Source organism: Budorcas taxicolor, chromosome 23 (assembly GCF_023091745.1).
Source record: "Budorcas taxicolor isolate Tak-1 chromosome 23, Takin1.1, whole genome shotgun sequence".
NCBI classification, from domain to species: Eukaryota; Metazoa; Chordata; class Mammalia; order Artiodactyla; family Bovidae; genus Budorcas; species Budorcas taxicolor.
The window spans coordinates 45,964,857-45,985,188 of NC_068932.1; the positions used below are offsets into that span (position 1 = coordinate 45,964,857).

The following is a 20,332-nucleotide window of genomic DNA, read 5'->3' on the forward strand; positions in this document are numbered from 1 at the left end:
AACCATACTATTTTTAATTTGGTATAGCGTCTTTGTACAAACATTCCTCACTCTATGGTCCTTTATAAAACAAGAGATCACAATAGTTTGGAAACTATATGAGTAAAAATTAACCGTACTTTGGATAGATGATTCATGGGACTGACTTTTTCTTGAAATGAGGAAAGAAACAGGACTGCCCTCAGTTTCACCGTGGACTGTATTTTGTGGAAAGATGTAGTAAGTTCAAATGGTATGAGTGAATGTTTATTTTTCCAATAACCTCAGTGTTAACAATAGTACCTGATTCAGCCTTTTTATTATGTGTTATGCTTAAGCACATATTTAATTAACAAGATGCTGAATACTCTGCGAAGCACAGCAGTGACTTGTGTCTTCTGCCGCATCTCACATGGGCACCGTCTTCTCTTCATCTTACGCCATTGCTGTATCTGCATTATCATTTCTTCCTTATAACCCCCAACCCCATCCTAAAAGGGTTAAGTGATTTCCCATGATGTCAAAATACTTGAATGAAGAAACCAAAGCAAAGGTGAGAAAAACTTCCTTGTGTCTATTTCACAAATCTAAAGAGAAAGAATAATTTCACACGGATCATAGAATTTGGAAGGAGTTTTCCAAATGGGTTATTACCATTTTAAATCTGAGGGTTTACAAGGGCTTGACTTGTCCTGAGAATTAAATGTCTCCTTCACTGTCCTCTCCATGATCAATTCCTAGTCCATGCTTGCAACTATTTGTGTATTTCTTTTTTTCTTTTTAAATAATTTTTATTTATTTTGCTGTGCCAGGTCTTAATATCGGCATGCAGGACCTTTAGTTACAACATGTGGGATCTAGTTCCCTGACTCAGGAATGGACCCAGGTTCCCAGTATTGGGAGCTTGGAGTCTTAACCACTGGACCTCTTCTTTTGTTCTTGAATGTTTGAGAATTATTGTTCTATCTGTAATATTTCAAAATCTCACACATGTGAGTCTTGATTGTGTTTGACCCTCAGTGGGCCCTTTCATTTTGGATATGCTTGTCATTTTAGAATGATTATCTCACATTGTTTAGTTAATTAATTTATATTTAAGAATTTTTGACAGCTTTGGTAGGATCTAATTTTTATGCCATAAAATTCATCTATTTAACATAAGAATATAAGGTTTTAACTATAGGCACATAATCCACTTTAGAATATTGTCCTCATTCACAAAGGAAACCCATACCCAAAGGCAGTTGCTCTCCATTCTCTCCTTAAACTTCCAGCTCTTGGCAATCCCAAGTCTAACTTCATGTTTTTATGGGTTTGCCTCTCCTGGACACTTTTTAGAATGAAATCAGGCAAAATACAGTCATCTGTGACTAACTTGTCAATTTCTGCAAAGCAGCCAGCTGGAATTTTGATAGGAATTGGGTTGAATCTGTACCTCAATTTGGGGACTATAGCCCTTTTAACAATATTAAGTCTTCTATTCCATGAACATGGGGTATTTTTCTATTTATTTAGGTCCTCTTTAATTTCCTTTAACAGTACCTTCTAGTTTTGGGGGTCCAAGTATTATATAATCTTGTTAAATTTACTCTTAAGTTTGTTTTGATGCTTTAGTAAAAGGAGTTTTTCCCTTGAATTTTGTTTTGAGATTATTCATTGCTAGTGTTAGAAAAACAATTGAGTTTTGTAATTTGATCCTGTATCCCATAATCTGTGAAGTCATTTATTAGTTCTAATAATCCTTTAATGAGTCTTCTATTATTTTGTAAAAATACTTTTGTCTCCCCATTTTCTGTGTGCTTTCTGGAATTTCTATTTATTCAGTATTGACTCCTGAATGGATTGTCTGATGTTTTTATTCTCTGTGTGTCTTGTTGTTCTACTTTTGGAGGATTTCATTAATTGTATATCCCCAAACTTCTATTAAGATGTTTATTTCTGCTAATACAGCTGAAACATTCCATAATCATTTCATTGTATCTGTTCCTTTTGTTTTTCTTTTTAAAACATTATGTTCTTGTTTTATGGATATCGTCTCTTACCTAGCTGAAGATAATAGTGATTGAATTTTCTTACGTTTTCTCAATTTTCTTTCATTCCTCTGGCTTTTGTTTTTCCTTGTTCTGGCCTCCTTTATTAATATCTGGTTGATTTTTCTCCTGAGGACTGCAGTCACTTTAAGACCCTCTGTTCCCCCTGGATGCACAGACCTTGAAGGCTCTGGGCTTCACTGCAGGAGGAGTCCATGGGGACGGGGTCCTCATGCTGTCAGAACCTTGATGGGAACTTATTGGGTATTCCCTTAGGCTGGTCAGTTTCTCCAGCGAGGATTCTGCCAATTGCCTGTTCCAGTTTGCTATGGGGCTTAAGTGAGGACCGCTTATACTTGGTGCTTTGCTGGGAGCCCAGCTGAATGGAGCAGTGTGGGGACTTAAAATAATCAGCTTCCTATCAGTGGACAGTCTCAGCCAAGTGGTCCTGCCCCGCTGTCTCTTCTGTTTTGTCAGGAGGGTAAACACGTGGTTCCCTGCTGGGAGCGAGCCATTCCCCTTAGAGGACCTGCTGGGGTGGACATATTGGCCAGGTTTTAAAGACATCAGGGCTTTGGATTTTCAGTTGACACATAGCCTTGCTCTCTGAGTAACTGGCAGCTCCAGTTTCCGAGACTTTCCAAGACTCTCTGCCCAGAGTCAACAGGATTCCTGATAGATATCCACTCCCTTCCTGCTTCCAGCACAGCCAGTAATCATTTCTGCATCCGCTTGTCAGCTTCCAGAATTCTCTCTTCTGTGGTTCTGTCTCTCTTCTTCTCTTGGTCTTTGTGCATTTGTGAATTTTAGAAAGATTGTCAGTTTAATGTGAGGAAACAGATGAGTTTGTGTTTATGGTTGTTTATAATTTGTTATGTGGACACCCCCTATGTATATTTTTCACAAACATCATCTCTACAGAGGTTTTGGAGGATGCTTTGGGCCACTGAACGATATGTTGAGATATTCTTTGTGTTATCTGTCTGGACTCCCTATGTTTCTCTCTTAAGTTTCCTTATAACAAATAGAACCTTTAAACATTTCACCATTGGCTTTCCCTCTTGAAAACAGAAAGCCTTGCACTCTCTAGGGCTTCTTATCTGTCCAAGAACTTATCTGTATGGGGATTGATTTCATATCACCCCTGCCTTTGAAAGGAAATCAACCTGTATATTCACTGGAAGGACTGATGCTGAAGCTGAAGCTGCAATACTTTGGCCCCCTGATGTGAAGAGCCATCTCTTTGGAAAAGACCTGGGAAAGATTGAAGGCAAAAGAAGTGGGTGGCAGAAGATGAGATGGTTCAATAGCATCACCGACTCAATGGACATGAATTTGAGCCAACTCCGGGAGAGAGTGGACTGAGGAGCCTGGCGTACTGCAGTCCATGGGGTCACAGAGAGTCAGATATGACTTAGTGAGCGAACAGCAGCAACAATTGCCTTTGAAACAGAGCACTCAGCTCTCACCTACATTCCCTTTTCCAGATCCTAGTCCTCATAATGTTGCCGTACAGTATTGATTCTTTGGCTGAAATGCTCCCCAGTATGGAAGTCATCTAGAATCCACCAAGTGATACATCTTCCCACCTTTGCTACAATTCTTGCCCAGTGTCCTATAGCAGTATCATTGGAGGATTACTTTTTCTTCAACTTTTGATGGTGATTATGAAGTAGGTTTGTTTTTATCGATATATTTAAAATGAAATATATAAATGAGAATTCCTCTTCAAAGCACTTGCTTTCTTGAAAACACATTTAAAATTTTTGACACGTCATCACTGGGCACCAAGAAGTGTAATCCCCGATATAAATAGTAGATTCTCCTATTCAAGCCTGCCCTCCAGACCACGTGTCCCTGGAGCTCTGTCTGCAGCTCTGACAGCTTCTGCGGTTTGGAGCTCCCCCAAATCCCTTGGCGTTGAGAGCACTTGGAGGAGACTTATAATTTCTGCCTGTGTTGCGGGCCCCATGCACGTGTGAGATCCAGGGGTGTATGAAGCGTTCTGGACCGTGGATGGGATTACCAAGAGCAATGTCAAACGTTATTCTCTGAGCCTCGTGACTCCGTCCTGATGTCTTTACATAAAAGAGGCTCCCCTTCACAGCTCAGGACTGTGAATACAAATTCTTGGGATTTTTCCTTCCAATTCATGTACACGGCCTTGGACTCTAGACTAGGCAAAGATGGCAAGATACCATTGACAAGAACTCGCCCTAAGTCATCATTCTGCAAAATCTGCCCTTTGTTAGAAACCTTTTGTCTCTGTATCCTGTTGGGACTTTGCACTCACTTGCCTGCCACACAGCGTCCCCTGCTCCACCAGCAACGCTGCGTTCTGCCTGTCCTCCAGTCTGCCTGTCCACCTGCTTAGAGCCCTGGTGTTCCAGATTTAAAATGGGCTGGAGGAGGGTCAGAAAGAAAATTCCAAGAGGGCACAGACGCAAGTTCAGTCCAGGGCTTGAGGAGCAGTGACCTAGTTCACGTGGGCAGAGGAAGCCCGATGAAAGAACTTTTTGAGAATAAGGGGACCCCTAAGGACACTAAGGGTCAGGAGGAGAAGGTAGAGATCTCAGCTGTCTTATCTAATGACTACCTTTTCTTAGAATTTATTTTTTAATTGGAGGAAAATTGCTTTCCCATGTTGTGTTGGTTTCTGCCATACAAAATGTGAATCAGCCATAAGTATACCTATGTCCCCTCCCTATTGAACCCCCCTCCCACCCTCCCCAGAATTTCTGCCCCATCTCACCACGGGAGGCTGCAGAGAGCTCCCTTTGCTACACAGCAAATTCCCGTCCGCTATCTGTTTTACATTTGGTGGGGTATGTATGTCAGTGCAACTCTCTCAGTTCCTGTCCCACCTTTTAAAATGCTAATATATTTTCCAGTGTTAAAAGTAATCTGGACTTATCCTCCCACCCTTATCATATGTGATGTCTTTTCTTTGAATTGTTTCTTCTTTTGATTTTTTTCCTGTTATATTTTTTGTTTTGCTGAAAACTGTCAGTACCATGATTATGTCTGATTTTCGTCTATGAGCATTTTCTTATGCTATTTAAAACAGTTCATATTTTCATGATTATTGTTTGATGGTTACATAATGTTTCATCAAAAAACTATTGGTATGTTTATGTGAATTAGCAAATAAAAAATGAACTTCAGGTAAACAACAAATCATTTCCGTAGTATATGAATGTCACGTGCAAAATTTCCAATGCAATCTTTGGGACATATTTTTCTGAGATTCAAATTGAGCTGGGCATCCTATATTTTACCTTGCAATCTTACAAAATATTGTATTACTTATACAGTTCCTAGCTGTTGAACACTGAGATGTTTTCAGAGATGCAATGGACATCTTTGGGCATAAAATTTCTGATTCTGAATTACTTCCTTAGGTGGCTTGTGGGAAGTAGAATTACCCTGAGGAGATGAGTATTTTTTCCCAAGACTTTTTAAACCTATTGCCAAATCGCTTTTTAAAAAGGTTATAGCAATTTATGCTCCCACCAGTGGCGTCTAAGAGTGCTCATCCCCTGTGCCCTTGCGAACATTATCGTCACTTAAATACTCCTCTGCTATTTTGGCAGGCAAATAATGATATACCATTTTCATCTCTGATTGCTAATGAAGCTCACATCTTTTTGTTTATGAGGCTTCCATGTCTTGGCTTTTAAAAGTTCTCCCACCGCCTCCTGACTTCTCTCTCCCTATTTTGCATTGCTTTGAAGTCATAAGGAATATGTCTTACTTTTATTTATTTGCTCATTTTTCCTCAGCCACTGGGACTAGAACTCGACCCCCAGGCTCAGTTTCTAGGAGGAGTTCTGTACAGTCACCCCCAGCCGACCTGCCACCCACCCACTGTCTAAACTAAAAGCGTCCTATGACTTCTAAATGCGTTTCCAATAAATCAATGGCCAGGCATTGAATAGCAATTTTCTTCTGAGCCTGCAGAATAAGTTTTGTGTCACAGCTCACCCCCATGTCTGTTTCTGGTGTGTGATTCCTTAGATAGCTGCTTTCCATCTACCCTTAGAAACCCACCGCTCTGCCCCAGAGGGCTCCATTGGGTTCACGTAGGCAGTCACGCCCCACGGTGTCCGCCCTGTATCTTCCCTAAAGATGCTGGCCCCTCGCATGGGACTCCGTTCCGAAGGAAAGAGGGGGCCTTTCTGTGAAATTTGACAGGTATATTACCTCTTTCTCGGTGGGGTCCAGAATTTCTGCTTAGAAAAGGACTGAAATAGAAAGATTTGCTTCCTCTAAGCAAGACTGAACGGTACAAATTGCTCTCCATAACGTTTCCTTAGATTAAGTAGGGAGCGCATTGTACCTGTGGCCTTTTGACCTCTAACTCGGAGGGTGATGACCTGCCCCGTCCTCCAATTAGTCCCCATGGCAGTTAGACAAGAGGCCGTTTGGCTGCCCTCTCTGTGACGTTCTCATGCAAAGGCAAAGCTTCCCGACCAGCCATTGAAGCCTTCCCAGGATTTGCTTTATGGAAATTGCTATGTTCTCTTCAGGTTTTCATTTTCTGCATCATGTCAGTTCCCCCAGCCTTTGCCTTGCATGAATCTTTCAGCATTATGTGGCAGTCTGCTCCCTAAATTGAGCATGTCCACATCACCCGTTTGAGTATCTGGCCAGATTCTGGATGTTCTGTGTTTTTGTTGTTTTTTCATGGATATTACTCCCTGCTCATGTTTTTTGCATTTTCAAGACTGCTCTGGGGTCTTCTTTCTACTTTGAACTTCATATTTAAAGTACAGTACGTGAGTCCATTGCTCTGAATTATACACAGCTGGCTTTGTGATTTCAGTGGCTGTACTATGGGAGTCCCGATTCTTTAACCCCTTTAACCTGCAGAAAATTAATTTGAACCCCTGGCAGGTGAATCTTCTTGTTCTAGAAAAGCTCCTTGTCTGGGAGGGAGGCGTCCAGGTCGTAGCCAGCTGGGTCAGGGGAGAACTGGGGACACTGTCGACGGCCACCTTTTCCGTTTCCTCATGCTCCTCCCAACTTTCTCTAATGACTGCAGAAGTATGAGAAAGTGCATCTCTGTTTCAGGTTGGCCATTAGCAGTGACCTCAAATTTCTCAGAAAACTAATTAAAATGCATATCTAGATAACTGGAAAATTAGCCCCGCTCCTCAGCACCTACCTCATAGGCGGTGTTCTGGGTTCACAGCCGGGTTTCCTTATTTTCATTGAGAGGGGAACACTTTTGTTCATAATCTGGGAACAAGAAGAAAATCTGTGGTGTGATTGAATGAGGCCATGTTTCTAGTGGCCCGGGCATAGCGCTTGACACATGGCAATCAATCAACATGTAATATGATGAAGACTGTTATCCGAAAGATGGCTTTCATTAAGAGTAAAGAAGATACAAAGGCGGCTTCTCTTGTGCTCAACGAGATGCTAAACACCTACATATTTCAAAAGTTCATCTTCATAAATGGATATCTTGCCATTTTACAGATCATTCCTCCAGTGGAAAACAAGCATTATTTAAGCTCTTTCCCTGAACACCAACTTGGAATCTAGATTTCAGCAATTATCATCATTCACAAATAATTTACACTTCTGGGCAAATGGAAGATACCATATTATCATTATTTGATTTGGCCAACTTACGTAATGCATTCCCTGAGGACTCATGTGTATATTACAGATATAAAATGGCTCAGAAAAAAATAGTGGACTTTGATATTTCACTACAGAGCATGCATTCCAAATTCATGCAAGAGATATTCAGGCATTCAAATAAATTGCTTGTAAAAGCAGAGTTAGTAAAAGAATACAATCTGTGAACTCATTTAGCGAGGCAAAATTAGGGGCATGTCTCAGAGTACGTCTCATCCTATAATTTTACCAGACTTGTACTGCTTTAATGGGAGAAAATATACATCCTATGTTTCTTGCAATGTCATTACTTTAGGGGAAAATATTTAAAAGCAAGGAAGGCTGTTAGGATGCTGTTAGCCATGAACCTCAGAAGTGATATAGTCCAATAAATGGCAACGGACAGTTTACCACCACCCCCCCCTCCCCCCCCGCCTAGTCACTAGACCAAATTTGCCTTGGTGTGTCTGCACACACACACAGGTGCACAGTCCTACACATGCAAACATGTCTACACTTCCTTTGCTCAGTGCTCTGGTCCCATCCTTCTCCGTGTCTTGATTTCTTTTGGTGGTTTTTTTTTTCCCCCATTCTTTCCCTTTCCTGCCAGCTCTGTCTGTTATGAGAAATTCCTGTCTCTCCCACTTTACATTCTGATGAGGCTGCATTCCTCCCCACATGCTTCTCCTGGAGGAGAATTGGACCATAACTCATTGTGGAGTCACTGGTGATTGCCTCCAAATTGGCCAAGGGGGAAACAGGCAGATTTGAGAAATAAAAGGCCTTTCTTTGCCACAGCCCAAGAGGAGGTGCTGCACATATACTTGGCCTGATAATAAGGGCAGCGACTTTCCAGAGAACACAAAATACAAGTGGCAGTGATTTCAATCCTGTCACCCATCTGCACATATTTAATGCAAAAAGCCTTTCAAGTTTGTTTTTTCCAGACTGGACAGTCATGTATGAGCAAGCATTTAATGGAGTCAGAGAGACAGAAATGTAGCAAATGAGAAGATGCTGAGGCTGACGTGACTGGTCACCTACCTGGCCAGCCTTGCTTGTGGTGTCTCCTTGATGGGCTGTGATCCCAGACTCTTAGTCCACACCAATTCTCCTCCCCTCTGCCAACCAGAGTTTTTATTTTTTTTATCCAGGTAGAAGTCACATACTGTTTTAACTCTATTTAACTGTACAGTTCAGTGGCACTAAGCAGCTCTCACCCTCCTGCTCTACTTCTCGAATTTTTCACCTTCCTAAACCGAAACTATCCCCACTGAACACTAACGCCCCCTCCCCACTCTGCACCCTCAAAACCCCCAGCCCCTGGTATATCTACCAATGTGCTTTCTGACTAAGAATCAGGCTATTCTAGATACCTCATATAAGTGGAATCAAACAGTATTTTTCTGCACCTAATGTATATTTGAATGCATTTTTAAGGATTAGGATTGACATACATACACCGCTATGTATAAACTGGCTTCCCTGATAGCTCAGTTGGAAAAGAATCTGCCTGCAATCGGGAGACCCCGGTTTGATTTCTGGGTCGGGAAGATCCTCTGGAGAAGGGATAGGCTACCCACTCCACTATTCTTTTTTTTTTTTTTTTTTTAATTTTTATTTTTACTTTATTTTACTTTACAATACTGTATTGGTATTCTTGGGCTTCTCTGATGGCTTGGCTGGTAAAGTATCCACCTGCAGTGTGGAAGAAGGGAAAGGCTACCCTCACCAGTATTCTGGCCTGGAGAATTCCATGGACTGTATAGCCCATGGGGTCACAAAGAGTCAGACACCACTGAGTAACTTTCACTTTCACGTGTATAAAATACATAGCTAATGAAAACCTACTGTTATAGCAGAGGAGAAACAAGAGAAGGTACTGTCAGTTTACATCAACATTTGAGTGTTGTTGTCTCATCATCCAACTATATCTTTTGATTTGTTCGCAGGGGAATTTCGTGGCCTGTATGACAGCTATTCTACGACAAATGGAAGACTATCATTATGCCCATTTGATCAAGACTTTTGGGAAGATGAGGACCGATGTGGTGGTGAGTGTGACTCTGACTTTTCATATAACCTTGTTTTGAGCTCAGCCTTTAAGACATAATGCTGATATCAATATTTGCATTTTCAGTTTGATTTTAGACTTGCCTCCACTTGACTTCAGAAGCCTAGAGATGGTCTAGGTAAAAGTGTGTTTGTAAGAAGATAAGGGTCCTATTTAAAATGGATAACTAACAGGGACCTACTGTATAACACATGGAACTCTGCTCATTATTAACAGTGTGGCAGCCTGGATGGGAGGGGAGTTTGGAGAATGGATAACACGTGTATCAGTTCAGTTCAGTTCAGTCACTCAGTCGTGTCCGACTCTTTGCAATCCCATGAATTGCAGCACGTCAGGCCTCCCTGTCCATCACCAACTCCCGGAGTTAACTCAAACTCATGTCCATCGAGTCAGTAATGCCATCCAGCCATCTCATCCTCTGTCGTCCCTTTCTCCTCCTGCCCCCAATCCGTCCCAGCATCAGGGTCTTTTCCAATGAGTCAACTCTTCGCATGAGGTAGCCAAAGTACTGGAGTTTCAGCTTCAGCATCATTCCTTCCAAAGAACACCCAGGACTGATCTCCTTTAGAATGGACTGGTTGGGTCTCCTTGCAGTCCAAGGGACTCTTAAGAGTCTTCTCCAACACCACAGTTCAAAAGCATCAATTCTTCGGTACTCAGCTTTCTTCACAGTCCAACTCTCACATCCATACATGACTACGGGAAAAACCATACTTTTTTGGCAAAGTAATGTCTCTGCTTTTGAATATGCTGTCTAGGTTGGTCATAACTTTCCTTCCAAGGAGTAAGTGTCGTTTAATTTCATGGCTGCAGTCACCATCTGCAGTGATTTTGGAGCCCTAAAATATAAAGTCTGACACTGTTTCCACTGTTTCCCCATCTATTTTCCATGAAGTGACGGGACCAGATGCCATGATCTTCGTTTTCTGAATGTTGAGCTTTAGGCCAACTTTTTCACTCTCCTCTTTCCCTTTCATCAAGAGGCTCTTTAGTTCCTCTTCACTTTCTGCCATAAGGGTGGTGTCATCTGCATAACACGTGTGTATATATATGGCTGAATCTCTTCTGAAACTATCGCAACATTGTTGATCAGCAGTACCCCAATACAACACACAAGATTTAAAATTAAAAAGAGAGAGAGAGAGAAGATAAGCTTCCTGAGATAGGCTCACTCCTTGTACTGACCTGGAGAGTGATCCAGGATGTCAGCCCAGAAAAAATCCTTTTTCTGTTCTTCCCTCTCCCATGCTTTGGGGTCATGGTAAATTTGAAGTCGTTACCACGGAGAGCTACCATAAGCTCCTGTTTATTTATCGATTGACACTCGATAGCAGAAGCCAAGGAGGATTTTCAGCCTTAAATTGTGCTCTGTTATTAATTAACTTTCATCATGGAGGCTCATTAGCATTTCTGGAAATAATTCTCTAGTCATCTTCAGTGACACTGTGATACAACTTAATTAGGAGAAGTACAATAGAGAGGAACATATCCGTAGAGGCACCGTCCCTGACAAGCTGACATCGCAGGGCCATATGGCAGATGTCCTCTGCGAAGCCACCGCCAGTGTGTCTGCAGAGTTGCCAAGTAGATGTACACCCTCCACTCCCGTGTTTCGGAGCACCGATTCCATTTCTGAGGCCCCCAGATTCCTACAAACCACAGGAAGCTCTACTAGTGTTTCCAAAACAACGTTTATTACACTTGACGTCAGTCTTATTAAGGGATGGTCAGAAGATAAGGCATTTAAGACTTTTTTCAAAGGATGATTTTTAAATTAAAAAAAGCTACCTCACTCATCACTGCCATTACATATGCTTATGTGTATGCACATGTATATTTAAGTTTGTATTTATCCAGTACTTTGGCCACCTCATGCGGAGAGTTGACGTATTGGAAAAGACCCTGATGCTGGGAAGGATTGAGGGTGGGAGGAGAAGGGGACAGAGGATGAGATGGCTGGATGGCATGACCGACTCGATGGGCGTGAGTTTGGGTAGACTTCAGGGGTTGATGATGGACAGGGAGGCCTAGTGTGCTGTGATTCATGAGGTCGCAAAGAGTCGGACACGACTGAGCGACTGGACTGAACTGATGTAATATTTAATAATATAATAGAGAATAATAAATACATAGATTTAAATTTCTAAAGATACACAAATGAATTTATACCTTAAAATCATAGCAATTTTCCTTCAGTCAAAGTCAAGGGGGACTTGCCTGTGGTCTGGTGGTTAAGTGTTCACCTTCCAGTGCAGGGGCTGTGGGTTTGATCCCTAGTCGGGAAGCTAAGTTCCCACATGCCTCATGGCCAATAAAACCAAAACACGAAACAGAAGCAATATTGTTACAAATTCAAAAAAGACTTTAAAAATGATCCACATCAGAAAAAGAAATCTTACAAAGGAGTCAAGGAGCAAGAATGTGTATGTGATGGTGTGTCTATATGTTTAGCTTTTGTGTGATATTAACCAGCAGTTCAATGTAGGACTATTCTCAGGCGTTTTATGGTTAGTTTTTGTGTAATATTAAGGAGCAGTGTCATATAGGACTCTTCTCACGCATGTAACATATCACATGTGATGTTATCCTGGGATTCTTCAGCAGGTATGTCATAGTGAAGTCCAATTTGCCTTGTGAAACATTTCATGCCTCCTGTTTGATCATCGGAAGGATCAATTCAGTTCAGTTCAGTCGCTCAGTTGTATCCGACTATTGCAACCCCATGGACTGCAGCACTCCAGACCTCCTTGTCCATCACCAACTCCCAGAGTTTACTCAAACTCATGTCCATCAAGTTGGTGATGCCATCCAACCATCTCATCCTCTGTCGTCCCCTTCTCTTCCCGCCTTCAATCTTTAACCAGCATCAGGGTCTTTTCAAATGACTCAGTTCTTCGCATCATGTCGCCAAAGTATTGGAGTTTCAGCTTCAACATCAGTCCTTCCAATGAACACCCAGGACTGATCTCCTTTAGGATGGACTGGTTGGATCTCCTTGCAGTCCAAGGGATTCTCAAGAGTCTTCTGCAACACCACAGTTCAAAAGCATCAGTTCTTCAGTGCTCAGATTTCTTTATAGTCCAACTCTCACATCCATACATGACTACTGGAAAAACTATAGCCTTGACTAGACAGACCTTTGTTGGCAAAGTAATGTCTCTGGTTTTTAATATGCTGTCTAGTTTGGTCATAACTTTCCTTCCATTTAATTTCTTGGCTGAAGTCACCATCTGCAGTGATTTTGGAGCCCCCCCAAAATAAAGTCAGCTACTGTTTCCACTGTTTCCCCTTCTATTTGCCATGAAGTAATGGGACTGGATGCCATGATCTTAGTTTTCTGAATGTTTAGCTCTAAGCCAGTTGTAGCAAAATCTATATGAGCAATTTCCTAGACAATGGTTCAGGCTGAAGAATAGACATTTTTAGAATGAGAAGCGTTACCCATGCTGAAAACTTAAATCATTTGTCCTTTACAGATTAGTCACGTGATCAAAATCATATGATTCATGCAAACTGTTAAAAATATTTAATCCGGATCATTCAAGTGTGCTGTGGATAGGGAAGCTTCAGAATATCATGAAAAAGTGATTTTACAAAATGGTGTTTAAAAATGACTGTAACGTCCTGAATTCCAAGCATGTACCCTCTCTCCTTGCAGGAAACAGATCATCAGATACTTGTTATGTGTTGTGGCCCTGATTTCCCAAGGGGGTTTATTTCTGTAGACACAGTGGTTCAGAGCATCAATTATTTGCGAACAATTTGATTTCCATTATGAAATGGCATTTGTGGTTTGGATATCACGAATTCATACTGCAAAGATTTTAAACCTTTTTTACTGTTGTTAATCTGTCAGAACCTTCGTACAATGGGTTCCTATCTGTTAACTATCCGTAGAGAGGATTTGACTATTTTTCTACCTGGACAACTGCTCACAAAAACGGAAGATATTTTGTGTTAAAAAATTGGAAGTTAATCAGTAATGCCATGTGCAAAGAGACTCAACTCTTTTCTCAAGACCACTTCCTTGTTAAAAGCGCTACCTTAGGTTTTCAAATTTAGCCCTTTTTTTGGATGAATGAGTCATTCTCAAACAGAATTGCAGTTATGATCAACACCAAAGTCACCAGCCTCAGAACTGTTACTTTTACGGCCTCTCAGATGACCCCTTGGATCCCCAGACCGTGAGAGGATGGAACACAGCATGAAATGGAAAGACCAAGCCAGGAAAGAAAGAGGATGGACATTTCAACTCAAAATTGTCATAATAGAGATCATCCCTTTAGGATGGGCAGCCATGAATGGTCTTGAAGTTCTTCTTCTGCATTGGAGATGCTGGTCTGAAGATGTGGCTGCTAGCCGTCCTGGGTCCAAGTCACAGAGTCAGGACCACAAGTGGCGAACTTGCTTAGCGTCCACTGTAAGATCAAGGTGATGAGGAGTACTCTGGACCTTCCAGGGTGGCCTGTTCTCATGACATGTGTCCCAAATTCCCACTAAGTGGCCCTAAGGGAATGTCTATGGAGTGACTGAGTGAGTAAGGACTTATCCATGAACGCTGCAGGTAGAAGTGATGTTTGTCGGTTACAGGCTGAGTGAATCCAGGAGACACGACAGGGAAGGTTCAGAGAACCAGGCTACCCGGCCCTTCTCATCTCCGAGGAGGACCCAGGGGGAGCCACAGTCTGCCACGCGCTCCTCCTCCTTCCTGTGGCCTCTCCCAGTCCTGTCTGCTCGTGGGTGACCTGGGGAAGCCCAGCCAAGCAGCCCTCTGAAACCTCAGGGCCCTCTTCCTGAAATGCCTCCTGTCTCCATCTGTCCAGCCTCTTCTGAGAACCCCTCCTGATGCCTGTCTTTGTCTCACCTGGCAGGTATCACCTGTTGCCCCTTCTCTTTGTCTTGTTTCTTGTCTAGCCCCATCAACCACCAGCCTGTGTCGGTGTGGTCCGGGGTGACTTCTCAAATGATGGAAAGTGGTGATGATGCTCACAGGGATTATGAAAGCGAGAATGTTTGCTGTGTGAGTGTCATTGCCTAGGAAGCCTTCTGCTCTTGGCCAGGCCTGGCCTTAAAGGCCCTGAGTTCCATGTGAAAACAGCCACCAAAGGGTGATTTGCAAGCCTGTGTAGAGACTGTCATATGAGTGGGCAGAGGAGCCTGGCGCTGGGCATCTGTTTCTTTATCCCTGTGACCACTCCTCAGAGAAGAAATCTATTGAAGACTTTCTACCCTGGATCCTGAGTCCAAGGGTGCAGAATCCTTTTGCAGTGAGTTCACTCACAAGCTGCTTAGTGCAGAGCAACTGTGTGAAGAAGGTGGCGGTAATGAGAGCAGCAGGGCGCCCGCGTCTGCTCTGAGCCCCCAGTGTAGGGGAGGGCATCACAGTTTACCCGGGAGTCCGTCAGGCACCCCAGGTTATCCATGCTCCAAAAGAATGGTCGTTGTAAATCAGCCACACTGGACTGAGTCAGGTGGACAGGAAGTCTTTTTAAAAATCAAAATTAAGAAAGATTTTTGTCTTTATATTTGGCTGTGTTGGTGCTTCACTGTGGCACATGAGCTCAGTGGTTGCAAGCTTAGTAATGGCAATGCATGGACTTATTTGCCCCTCAGTGTGTGGTGTCTTTGCTCCTCAACCAGGGATCGAACCCTTATCCCTTGCATTGGAAGGCAGATTCTTAACCGCTGGACCACCAAGGAAGTCCTAAGGAAGGCTTTAAAAAAATTTTATTTATTTATGTGTCTGTGTCGGGTCTTAGCTACCAGGGTTTTCCCTTGTAGCCCAAGGACTCTCTAGTTATGCTGCCCAGGCTCAGTAGCTGATGCTCGTGGGCTTAATTCCTCCCCAGCACATTGGATCGTAGTTCCCTGGACAGATTGAATCCATGTGCCCTGCATTGCACGGTCCAGTCCCCTTCCTACTGGACCACTAGGGAAGCCCTCAGGAAGGGTTGTTTTGCAAAAGAGAGGATTGTGGAATGTGTAGGAAGGGAAGAAGGAGTCCTGTAGGTGGGAGAGAAAGAAGGTGATGGGCCTGGAGAGGCACTGGGGTTTCAAACTGCACAAGGCCCCAGAGGTCATGTTAAGCGGTTTTGTGTCTTTATGTTTCTCTCATCTCTTTTTCTATGCCATTCAGTTCAGTTCAGTTCAGTTCAGTTGCTCAGCCATGTTCAACTCTGTAACTCCATGGACTGCAGCTTGCCAGGCTTCCTTGTCCATCACCAACTCCTGGATTTTGCTCAAACTCACGTCTGTCGAGTCAGTGATGCCGTCCAACCATCTCATCCTCTGTCATCCCCTTCTCCTCCTGCTCTCAATCTTTCCCAGCATCAAGGTCTTTTCCAATGAGTCAGCTCTTCGTACCAAGTGCCCAGAGTATTGGAGTTTCAGCTTCAGCATCAGTTCTTCCAATGAGTATTCAGGGCTGATTTCCTTTAGGATTGACTGGTTTGATCTCCTTGCAGTCCAAGGGATTCTCAAGAGTCTTCTCCAACACCATAGTTCAAAAGTATTCTTTGGTGCCCAGCTTTCTTTATGGTCCAACTCTCACATCCATACATGACTACAGGAAAAACCATAGCTTTGACTAGATGGAACTTTGTCAGCAAAGTAATGTCTCTGCTTTTTAATATATTGTCTAGGTTGCCCATAGCTTTTCTTCCAAGGAGCAAGCATCTTTTAATTTCATGGCTGCAGTCACTATCTGCAGTGATTTTGGAGCCCAAGAAAGTAAAGTCTATCACTGTTTCCATTGCTTCCCCATCTATTTGCCATGAAGTAATGGAATCAGATGCCATGATCTTCATTTTTTGAATGTTGAGTTTTAAGCTTTTTCACTCTTCTCTTCACTTTCATCAAGAGGCTCTTTAGTTCCTCTTCACTTTCTGCCATAAGGGTGGTGTCATCTGCGTATCTGAGGTTATTGATATTTCTCCTTCTAGTATTGATTTCAGCTTGTGCTTCATCCAGCCAAGCATTTCACATGATGTACCCTGCATATCATTAAATAGCAGGGTGACAGTATACAGCCTTGACATACTCCTTTCCCAATTTGGAACCAGTCTATTGTTCCATATCTGTCTCTAATTGTTTCTTCTTGACCTGCGTACAGGTTTCTCAGGAGGCAGGTCAGGTGGTCCAGTATTCCCATCTCCTTAAGAATTTTCCACAGTTTGTTGTGTTCCACACAGTCAAAGGCTTTAGAATAGTCAATGAAGCAGAAGTAGATATTTTCCTGGAATTCTCTCGCTTTTTCTATGATCCACCAGATGTTGGCAACTTAATCTCTGGTTCCTCTGCCTTTTCTAGCTTGAACATCTGGAAGTTCTCTGTTCAGGTACTGTTGAAACCTAGCTTGGAGAATTTTGAGCATTACTTTGCTGGCATGTGAGATGAGTGCTATTGTGCAGGAGTTGGTACATTTTTTTGGCATTGCCTTTCTTTGGGATTGGAATGAAAACTGACCTTTCCGTTCCTGTCGCCACTGCTGAGTTTTCCAAATTTGCTGGCATGTTGAAGGCAGCACTTTCATAGCATCATCTTTTAGGATTTGAAATAACTCAGCTGGAATTCTATCACCTCCACTAGCTTTTTCGTAGTGACACTTCCTAAGACTCATTTTACTCAGCACTCCAGGACATCTGGCTCTAGATGAGTGATCATACCTTCGTTGTGATCTGGGTCATTCAGATCTTTTTGTATAGTTGTTCTGTGTATTCTTGCCACCTCTTCTTAATATCATCTGCTTCTGTTAGATCCATACAATCTCTGTCCTTTATTGAGCCCATCTTTGCATGAAATGTTCCCTTGGTATCCCTAATTTTCTTGAAGAGATCTCTAGTCTTTCCCATTCTGTTCTTTTCCTCTATTTCTTTGCATTGATCACTTAGGAAGACTTTCTTATCTCTCCTTGCTATTCTTTGGCACTCTGCATTCAGATGGGCATATCTTTCCTTTTCTCCTTTGCCTTTTGCTTCTCTTCTTTTCTCAGATCTTTGTAAAGCCTCTTCAGATAACACTTTGCCTTTTTGCATTTCTTTTTCTTGGGGATGGTTTTGATCACGGCCTCCTGTGCAGGGTTACAAACCTCCGTCTATGTCATTGGTTTACTATTTTTCCACTAATTATTTTAAAGCATATATTTTTTTGAGTAAACTTTCATTTTGAGAGGATTGTAGGGTCAGTCATAGCTGTAAAAAATAATACAGAGCATCTTCGTATGCTTCGCTCAGTTTCTCCCCATGGTAGCGTCCAGCAGATCTATGGAAGAGTATCAAAATCAGAATGTTGATGGTGTACAGTCCACTAATCTCATATTGAGTGCCCCCATTTAGCTTGCAAGCTTTCTTCCTTTCATCATTAAAAATGTCAAGCATACAGAAAAGCTGAAAGGATAGTACAGTGAAAACCATTATTCCTATCATTTGAATTCATCAGTTGCAAGTATTCTGCCATATTGGCCTCTACTATCTATCTCTAGTGGGCTTCCCTGGTTGCTCAGATGGTAAAGAACCCACCTGCAATGTGGGAAGTCCCAGGTTCGATCCCTGGGTCAGGAAGATTACCTGGAGAAGGGAAGGGCAACCCACTTCAGTATTCTTGCTTGGAGAATTCCATGGACAGAGGAGTCAGGTGGGCTACAATCCATGGGGTTGCGATGAGTCAGACAGGACTGAGCAACTAACACTTACTTATGTATCTCTAGGTATCTTTTTCTATGAACATGTAGCCAAATCCTGGCAGAATGTGAGAAGCAAGCGAGTGGCTCAGCAGGTAGCTCTCAAGGGTGAAGACAATGTCCAGTGGCTTCGTTGTTCTTCCGGAACATTGCTGTCATCTCTTCACACCATCGACATTCGCATTCTCCCGCGGTTCTCCCCAGTCTCTGCTGTCTTTCATTACAGGCTCTCTCAAAGCTGCATCTCGTCCAGATTCACTCATTGTGTTTGCTTATTTCTCATTCATCTCTTTTTTTTTCTAAAATAAGTTGATCGCCTTGTTTTTCTTTCCCTTTCATGGCATCGCTTTTTAAAGTTCGATTTCATTTTTATTTATTTTCTGCTTTTGAACAGATAGAGCCATTAGCTTTGCAGACTTCGCCCGCACCATCCCCCCACTTCCGCCCGCCCCCATTCTGTAATTTTTGGTTGCTGCTTTGTGTGCAGATTTGTTTCTTCAAATTCATATGTCCTGCAAACTGAGCATCACCGACTCGATGGACATGAGTCTGAGTGGACTCCGGGAGTTGGTGATGGACAAGGAGGCCTGGCGTGCTGTGATTCATGGGCTTGCAGAGAGTCGGACACTACTGAGCGACTGAACTGAACTGAACTGACTGACAATCTGGAAAGTGAAAGTGTTGGTCACTCAGTCATGTCCTACTCTTCTTGAGCCCGTGGACTGTAGCCCACCAGGCTCCTCTGTCCATGGAATTCTCTAGGCAAGAATACTGAATTGGGTAGCCCTTCCCTTCTCCAGGGGATTGTCCCAACCTAGGGATTAAAGCCAAGTCTCCCACATTGCAGGTGAGCTCTTTACCATCTGAGCCGACAAGGAAGCCCTCCACAAACTGGAAGCTTTATCTAAAATCCAAGGTCACCTTTTGGCAAGCGGAAGAGAAGTTGTGGTTGAGCATGCCCTGTTATGTCTGTCGGGAGGCTAGGAATTCCAGGCTGACCACTACTGATGGTAGTGGGTTTGATCACTTGGTTAAAAGGGAATAACTTCTGGATCTCTCTGTTGTGAAGATACATGGCCCTTGGGGTCATCATGGACACTTTGGGTAATACACTGGTGTCCACAGCAAATTGGCAGGAGTCTTATCCTCTAGCCGTTTCATCAGTTGAGTTAACATCTATTGATGGTCCTTGTCTGAAACAGTTATTTCTTTGACTTAAGAGAAGGGTGTCTTCCTTCTTCTGAGAGTTAAGACTCTTTGGCTTTTACCTAAGAACATTTGGAAGCCACTGAGGACATAGGTTCAGTGGAAGATTGAGGAAGTGTTGATGCCTTGATCAGATTTGAAGAGGCCACTCTGAGTGAAGTGTGGGGATCAAGACGGACTAGAATGGTCATAGGTAGATGGGCTAGCCTTTCCCTCCGGGGGTCCCGGTGAAAAATGATGACCAATTATCCAAGTGGATGGGGCCAGAGATGGACAGAAGCAGATGGTTTTATAACAAGAAGACTTTGCCTATGGAATGCATTGATGGCTCTTATTAGAGTTGTTCCCTTATTATATGGAACATCCTGTGTACAATCTAGCTAAAAATGCAGCAGGAATGGATTGATATAAAATGATGAAAATTTCACAAAATGTGTATTAAATCCTCCAACTCGTCTTGTCAACTTGGAGATGGCAGTTGTAACAGCCTGTTCAGCCTCATCAGCCATTCCGGTAAAGGCGGTGGTGGGGACCACCACCATGGCTGCTAATTTATGCAGACCAACAGGGAAAGCCTTGAAAAACCTCATCTCCCACAATCTGCAGCATTTTGTTTGATCAGCAGAGTACCAACATTTAATAGCTGAGCCATACTAATGAAGTATGGGACTGTGTTTCCTAGAGGAAAAAAAAAAAAGGAGTTGGTATGGGAAAATATGCTTCTCTTCCAGAATAATA

The 20,332-nt window shown here is 42.7% G+C and overlaps 1 protein-coding gene across 5 annotated transcripts in view; it reads left to right on the plus strand.

Annotated features, from left to right (window-relative positions):
- DOCK1 (dedicator of cytokinesis 1) overlaps nucleotides 1-20,332 on the plus strand; it is a 563,137-nt gene that overhangs the window by 329,695 nt on the left and 213,110 nt on the right. For all 5 annotated transcript variants that reach the window (XM_052661098.1, XM_052661102.1, XM_052661099.1 and 2 more), the window contains exon 28: nucleotides 9,590-9,691. In XM_052661098.1, coding sequence (XP_052517058.1) covers nucleotides 9,590-9,691 — 102 coding nt within the window. The remainder of the gene's footprint in view (nucleotides 1-9,589; nucleotides 9,692-20,332) is intronic.